The sequence below is a fragment of the Myotis brandtii genome, unplaced genomic scaffold, assembly GCF_000412655.1.
Source record: "Myotis brandtii unplaced genomic scaffold, ASM41265v1 scaffold909, whole genome shotgun sequence".
Lineage (NCBI taxonomy): Eukaryota > Metazoa > Chordata > Mammalia > Chiroptera > Vespertilionidae > Myotis > Myotis brandtii.
The window spans coordinates 349,408-357,747 of record NW_005371742.1 but is presented as its reverse complement, the minus strand read 5'-3'; the positions used below and the strand labels follow the sequence as shown (position 1 = coordinate 357,747).

The 8,340-nt window shown below is 42.2% G+C and overlaps 1 protein-coding gene across 2 annotated transcripts in view; it reads right to left on the bottom strand.

The window, feature by feature from the left end:
- Window positions 1-3,748, bottom strand: part of LOC102251497 (calcium-activated chloride channel regulator 2) — a 43,995-nt gene extending 40,247 nt beyond the window's left edge. For both annotated transcript variants that reach the window (XM_005885499.2, XM_014532761.1), the window contains exons 1-2: window positions 3,335-3,748; window positions 2,303-2,440 (exon numbers count right to left, since the gene is read on the bottom strand). In XM_005885499.2, coding sequence (XP_005885561.1) covers window positions 2,303-2,440; window positions 3,335-3,520 — 324 coding nt within the window. In that variant the 5' untranslated portion in view covers window positions 3,521-3,748. The remainder of the gene's footprint in view (window positions 1-2,302; window positions 2,441-3,334) is intronic.
- Between the last annotated feature and the right edge of the window lie 4,592 nt (window positions 3,749-8,340).

Sequence of the window (8,340 nt, the reverse complement as noted above, 5' to 3'; positions counted from 1 at the left end):
ATATTTATATTTATATTACAGGCCCAATGCACGAAAGTCGTGCAAAGGCCTTGGCCCCTGCACATGTGGTTGCTGCCTCTGTCTCGGTCCCCTCTACCACTTTGTCTGGAAGGAAGGACGTGCATTAGGTTTTTGTTATTATAGATGTAATATTTATATATATATAACAGATATTATATAATACACACACACACACAATGAAATAACAAAGAATGTAATCTTGCCATTGTGACAACATGGATAGACCTGGAAGCCTTATGCTAAGTGAAAGAAGTCAGAGAGAAAGACAAATACTGCATGATTTCACTTATATGTGGAATCTAAAAAACAAAACCAGACTCATAGAGAACAGATTAGTGGTTGTCAGAGGACAGGGGGGTTGGGGTGTAGAAATGGGTAAAGGGGATCAAGGTATAAACTTTCAGATATAAAACATATCATGGGGATGCAAGGCAACACCTACAAAAAGCTACAGATGCCTTGCCCTTGTCATTTGGACAAAATCTCATTTCTATTTCCTGAAATTTGTCCTGAAGCAAAAGAGAAAGTGCTTTGCAAAGGATGGAATACTCAAGCTGTTCAGGATTAACATTCTACCTATAGACCACAGTAACCCAGTGCCTGCCTACTATTCCTAACCCTTTCTCTCCTCCCGGCCTTCCTACCTACATGAAAATAGATTCACAGGAATCACCTTGCTTGTCCTTGAGTCCTCCATAGTGCCTAGAATGGATACTGTGCATAATTATTATCCACTAAGAGTTGCCTTAATTGATATTATGAGGTTAAAGAAATTGGTATCCAACAGATATATGAACAGCCTTGAATGACTGTTATTTCCTTTAATCTTTCTGTTCAGTCATATTCTCATTTTTGCTTTAGTTATTTATTTCTTCATTGGGATCAGGAGTACTATGTGGTTAGGGGGTTGGTTTTCTCCAATACTTCTTTGTTCCACAGATGGCCAAACTGGTTAATGCAATCTGTATAGAAAGCTAGAGACAACATGGCTTAGTGCAAAGAACATGGGTTTGGGAATCAAATAGGTACTGATCCAAATTGTGGCTCTGAAATTTACTAGCTGTTTGACTTGAAACAAAATCCTTAATTTATTTGAGCCTCAATTTCCCAATTTGTGATAACAACCAGTTTTAGGGTGTGGGGGAATTAAACAATATGTATGTGTAGAATTCCTGGCACTTAGTTGCAGCTTAAAAAAACAGTAGCTCTCTTTCCAGTTTATCCCAGGTCCTCCATCTCTCCTACCTCTGCTCAAGAATTGCAAAAGGCTTTCCTCTGGTCATAAATCAAATGCTTCTCAGAGCCTCTGTAACCTTTTCAGGACACTGAGGTGCCTATCTAGATTGCTATCCCATTCCATTACTGAGAGAGTAACTTCAAAGGAGGGCTAAGAATTAAAACAGGCTTAGGAAGTTTCATACCAGTGACACAAATGAGCAGAGGGGAAATGGTGGCACATGCCCCAGTCCTTCTGTTTGAACTGTAGTTACAGATCTCGAACCCACTCCATTGCTGGAGCCCTGAGCTACGTTTTCAATGCCTCTGCTTCTGTGCCTATGGGCAGTTGCCATGGCTCTTGTTCACAATAACTTCAAACAGTGATTTACCAGATTTACTTACCATTTATTTATAGCATGCACACTAGTCTATGCCAGACATCATCATAGATGTTTAACTATGATTTATAGCTTATCAGAGTCCTTTGAAGGTTAAATTCTTTTTTGGTTGGAAAAGAGTAAATAACCACCCCACCCCTCCTCACTTTCTGCCTTCCTTCTTATCAACATACTCCTCGAAAGCTGTCCTCGATATGAGGTAATGTGAAATTTTCCTAATTTACACTCTGGCAGAAGACAGTCATATTTTTATGTGCATGGGTGGCCAATGTTTCTCTCTGGACATGCCCGTTTACTGCCCCGACAGATTATAAAGATAGTCATAACTGGAATCGTTCCCTTTACAGCTCAGACTTAGTAGATAAAGCTAGTTTTTGGTCCTTAACCAGAAATTTCAGGAAAGACCCTGTAGGTTACAAAGTAAAGCGATCTGGAGGCTACCTGAGCAATGGCATTTTGCTTACCTTTTAGTGCGAAATTTGTACTCCTTTATTGTATATCTATATATTTTGTGGTTAACAATCTTCCCAATACTGTTATTTGCATATTAATATCAATGATTTATTTTTGCATAAGTTCTCACTTTTAAAGTTTGAACACAGTATTTTGGTTGTTTCACCCTCCCACCCTTGATTTAGGCTCATTTAATGAAACTGAATTCTTACCTTTTCATATGATTCTTGTTTAACTTTGCTGTAATTATTAGCTTTCCACGTGGCAGGTATTAAAATCTTTGTATTTCTGAAAAACACTCTTCTCTTGGTAGCATTGAACAGGTAAAAAGAAGCTTCGGTTACCATTTCCTATAACCAAATTAAAGAAAAGCTTGTTTTATCCTTTATCATTGTAAGTCCTTTATGTTTGAATTTGCTAGCCACACTTGAATAAAGTAATAGTAACAAATAATGGAAACATTTTGAAGGAGCCCATTTCTATTAGGGACAGCATTAGACTTGAAAACTTAGGAACAAACTAAACTTAAATGGTTGTCTGGAAAAGATTTTTAGGACACTAATTACTTGTCTGGGCTTGCCTTTATAATTTTCCAATTTTTTGAAAGGCTTTTAAGCTTTTACCAAACAAATCCTTTTCATGTCACACCTGTGGGCATGTTCGAGACCACACCTTATAAATGTTACTAATTTCACTAAAGTGTTAACGAAAGGAGGCTCCTAAGTTGATGGAGTTGTGATCCTTCCTTGTTGTAAGGTGAAAATAGTCAATTAGAGAACATTCAGGTAAAAAGCAAGAACTTTGCTCTTTGGCACTCCATCCAGACTACCACTCTTTCTGTCTGAGAATTCTCACCCTCAGGAGGGAATCCAACCACATGATTTTAATAAGCACAAAATCATGCGTATTCATCAGTCAAACATCTGGTCTTTGTTGCCACAGCACATTATTTCTTAAGTTGCCACCCCAAAACAGTCATGCAGGAACACAAAAAACACTGAAATTAGTAGTAATCAACAACAAAAAATAAAAGAGGACTAGATCAACCGTCTGTGAACTGAGACTACACAGAATTAGGTGAACACTCTGGCTTGCCCATAATCATAACGTTTGGTGCAATCTTTCAGAAACGCTGCTCTCTTTACGGCTCAAATTACAAATCAGACGGGGTTGTTAGCTCCCTACAGAAGGCTACAGGTCTGTTCTAATGGGATAATGAACTTGACTTCATTTTTGCCACTCACCTTGATGTTTGGGATGAGGTTCTGATCCTCGGACACCTGAGGATTGATTGCAATGAGTAACCCATCATACCCGTTGTCTCGAAGCTGCACTCCAGCTCCCAGGAATAGGAGTTCTGGACTTAGAGCCACCAGGAGAGTCGCAATCTTCAGGCAGCAAACAGTACCTGCTTTGTCCCCGTGGGTCATGTTGTAGAGAAGCCTCAGACTGGTTTACTCACACTGGTCCTGCTAGATGCATTGTGCCAGGTGACAGGGCAAAATGGTTTCCTTCTGAACTTGAAGGTCCTAGAACTTGTAGTGAAGGAGGTGCCTTCTTTGCAAAATCAGGGGTGGATCTATCTGAGACCTGCCTCTGCAAGTCCCTTTTCTCCAGGCAATGCCACACTTGCCTGTTCTGCGGCTGAGCTTTCTCCTGAATCATAGTTGGGCAATGAATCTTCCACCTCATACTCACTTTATATTTCTCTGAAGGGAGAGGAAAATGAGACAAAAGGAGCTTGAAAGAGAGAGGCCTGGGTGGCCGGGCTGGAAATCAGAGAATCTGGATTGTTCTATCCACTTTCACCAGAAACACAAAAATCTATAGTGATTTTCCTCTCCTTATCCTTGACAGCCTTCTCCATCCGTCAGCGCAACCACTTCCCCATTGCACTCGGGTCATATTTTGTTTGTTGTTAAGATTCCTCTGTCTGGTTATTTTGAAGATTTAGAAATCCATCCTGCAGCCCTGTGCCTAGGGCCTTGGGTCAGATAGTCTGGGCAAGCTCTCAGCTAATGTCTGGGGCAGGGTATCAGGTATTCCCCAGGGAGCGCCAAGTGCCGGGAACGTGGATGCCTGAGCAGACCACAGAGGCCTGTCCCTCTGCCCTGGCTGCCTTCTTTCCTCTGGGGCTGGGGAAAGAATGAATTTCTCCTTCAGCAACTCTCTCTTGAGGGCGAGACTCTGCCCCAGTCAGCCTTCCATTCCTCCAGTACCCATTACAGGTTCTGGATTGAAGTAGGCCTCTCAACTATTTGATGAGTGATCAATAATGCCTGATAATTACATAATGCTTTAGAGTTTAAAAGTGAACACACTTAAATGTAAATTCCCTGATGCAGGTATAGTTTTTACTTTTTCAATGAAGGCACTGAGTCTCGTAGAGATTATGAAAATTAGCCAATGGGGGTGGGAACTAGCATTTATTGTGTGATGGGTTTGATTGTCCCAAGTTTATGACAAAAATCAGGCTCGGAAAATCTAAGTAACTTGTTCGAGATTGTACAGGTGTTGTCATAGTGCAAGAATGTGACCAACTAACTTTAAATTCCATTGTTTTCCACTATATCATGTTCACTCGTGTTCTCAAGAAACTAGAAATGAAATGTGAAGAGCTGCAATGTTGACGGGTATTGAAGGCTGTCCCTCTGCTTAGAACCTCTTCTCTCACTGCTTCTCACCTGCTTTCCTTCAAATTCCAATTCTGGCCCCGAGCTCCCTAACTTTCAAACCCCCTCTTTCTTAGCATCAGACCCCTCTCCTTTGAAGCATGTTTATGGTTATGATGTCACATTTATACTGTGCAATTGGTCGTCTGCTTCCTGCTGAAGGGCATGTGAGAGAGGAGCCTCTGTTTTGATCATTACCTCCTCAGCACCTAGCTTAGTGAACGCTCAGTAAATATGTGTTGACTGAAGAAATGGAGTCAGGAGAAGTAAATAAAAGCCAGATTACAAAAGAGCCATGAATTATAGTGTGACAATACTCCCCCTGCCCCTTTTTTGATGGTATTCCTTCCAAAAGGTGTCTCTTCCAGAAAGTTCTGGAACTTTCCCTCTTGCTCCCTCTTGGCAGACAGCTCTTTGGTACTGGTGCTCCCCCTGGGTGTGGAGGAGAATGGAATGTCGCTCGTCATCACTTGCTGCCAGAGCTGCTCACTCTACAGCTCAGAAATCGGCTTAGCTGTCTTGTCTTCAGCGGCTAATTCCCAGCTGTGGGTTTTTCCTGCTCGCTCACTGTGTCTGCAGAATGGAAATCCACAGGTGTGGCAAGTCCAAAGGCTTTGCCTGAAACTGTGACTCAATGAATGGAACAATGCTCTTGATTTTCAACTTTCCTTGGCAGTTTATTTTCTTATGCCAATCTCTTGTGACTTTAAGAAAACATTATTTCCATCAGCAAAGAAATATGCTTAAAAATTCAACTCATAAGCCACAATGTGAAAGTAGCTTTTGGCCAAGAATAGGGGAAGAGTTCCTTCTTGCCTCCATGCAAACTTGTATAAGTAGTTCACTGGTTGAAGGGCCATTGAGGGCTGATTTCTCTTCACTTATTCTTTTTTTTTTAATATATTTTTATTGATTTCAGAGAGGAATAGAGAGGGAGAGATAGAAGCATCAATGGCTGTCTCCTGCACGCCCCCCACTGGGGATTGAGCCAGCAACCGGGGCATGTGCCCTGACCTTCTGGTTCATAGATCAAGAGGCTCAAACACTGAGCCATGTCAGCTGGGCTCTTCACTTACTGACAGTTACAATGGCTCTCCTAGAATGTGGGTGTGAGAATATTGGCTATAGAGTGCATGCAGCTCTATAAAGAACAGACATAAGTGAACAATGTTGTTCAACTCCACCTAGGTTGAAACCTGAACAAGCTACTCAGGCCTTGCTTACCCTGGGCGGAGAGTCTGGGCATGACATTCATTGCTGTCTATCTGCTTTTTGCTTCCTTGGTTCTGGAACCCAATCCCCAGGTCTGGCCACTTGACTGTATTCACTTTCATCCTCTGTCCCTTACAAGATTCCCAGTCACTGACCTATTCTCTGGGAGAGCCACATTCACTCCTGAAAGCCTGTTCCCACCACCTCTGTTTTGACCTACCCTCAGAACCCTTCTTTGCTGTCAGCACCAGGCCTGTTGAAGATCTCTTCTTCCTGCCTTCTCCTTTGGCCAGGCTGACCCTGCAGGAGAAAACTGACTTGATTAAGTGACTTAAGAGTTATTTCTGAACAGAATATCCACTTCTGATAAAGTGTGACTTTGAGAACAGAAAGAACAACTATCCTCTCATTCAAAAAATATTCACGCCCTTAGATCTGAATGCTCATGTCCTCAGATTTTATGATATCGAAGAAACGAAATATGCCTGAAGTGAAAAAAAATGGGAATAAAATGTTAAGCATTTATTCAATGTTGCAGAAACTATAGGAATTTGCTCTGTTCTTATCTGATTTCAAGAAAATAAGTTATTCAATTTCAGTAACTAAAGAATCTAAAGCACATCTTTGTTCATTGTCTGATGGCGCAGTTCAACCTGTTCCCAAAAGGCCTCTCTGTCTGTTTCTTTTTAGAGTCTGCTGGTGGAGACCCACAACCAAAGTGAGTAAAATATGTACCTGGTGTCAGAGAAGTCAGGCGATTTCACATCCCGAGGAGTCCAAAAAGGCTGTGGATTTTTACGTCTCAGGCTTTTGTTACAGTTCTTGCAGCAATCCCACTCAGAAGAGGAGAGGAGAGTCTACTGTGTAACTGGGCTACAAGATTTATGGCCACTATAGTTTTTGAAATAAATAAAAAATGGAAGTGAGACAAACTGTTAAGACTAAGAATCTGAAAGCCGAAGTTTGCCGAGGACTCAGAAGGCACGTTTCATACCTTCCTTACCGGTTTTCTTCATCCATGGTTTCACTTTATGCGGTTTCAGTTACCTGCAGTCAATCTCAGTCTGAAAATGTTAAGTGACAATTTGCAAAAATAATAAATTAATACATTTTATATTGTGCTCCATTCTGAGGAGCATGATGAAATCTCATGCTGTCCTGCGCCAGCCTGCCCAGGCGGTGAATCATCCCTTTGTCCAGCAAATCCATGCTGTGTACACTACCTACCCTTCAGTCACTTAGGAGCCATCTTGGTTTCAGATTGATTGTCACAGTATCACTGTGCTTGTGTTCAAGTAATCTGTATTTTACTTAAGAATGGTCCCAAAATGGCAAGAGTAGTGATTCTGGCAATCTGGATATGCCAAAGAGAAGCCATAAAGCACTTCCTTTAAGTGAAAAAGTGAGCACAGTATAGTAAGCTATCTTGAGAGACCACATTCACATAATTTTTATTACAGTACTAGAGGCCTGGTGCATGAAATTCATGCACGGGTAGGGTCCCTAGGCTTGGCTGGCGATCAGGGCCGATCTGTGGGGCGACCAGCAGGGCAATCAGGGGGGCCCTGCTGGCACCTGTGTTGGAGGTGACCAGCAGGGTGATCAGGAGAGTGGCGTTGGCCCACTCGCTGGCCGGCACCACCCCCAACTGCCACCGCCAATCGCCTCCCTCTGTGGTGCGACTAGTGGGGTGATGGGGGGACCCCCACTGGCACCCACCTTGGCTGGCCTGGGGCCTGCGGACTGAGGGAAGCTCCTGCATTGAGCGTCTGCCCCCTGCTGTTCAGTGCACATCATAGTGAACGGTTGTTCCACCAGTCATTCTGTCATTCAGTCCATTTGCATATTAAGCTTTTATTATATAGGATAGTCTTCTACTTATTCTATTTTATTGTTATTGTTAATCTCTTACAATGTCTAATTTATAAGTGAAACTTTATCACAGATATGCATGGATAGGAAAAAAACAGTATACTTAGGGATCAGTACTGTTCACAGTTGCAGACATTCACTGGAGGGCTTGGACTACACCCTGTGGGTAGAGGGGAACTACTGTACTCATTTTCAAAGCAAAGGAGTGAAGTGCATGGTCCAGATGGGGTCCAGGAAGTGTTTTGTGACTCACCACAATGCCAAAGCATGGAGCTCTTACACTTCTAGTTTCTTGAATTCTCCCCATGCAGCCTTTTACCTCCAGGCCTTTGCTATGAAGCCTCCTCCTCACCCTCACTGTGGCAATAGCTCTGCAGATGACTTTGTACATTAAAAAAACCCTCCAAAGTTTGCCAAAATAAATGGGAAACAAGAACTACTTTTAATGATAAGCCAATAAAGAAAATGTGGAATATTCCTCATTTGCCAAATGG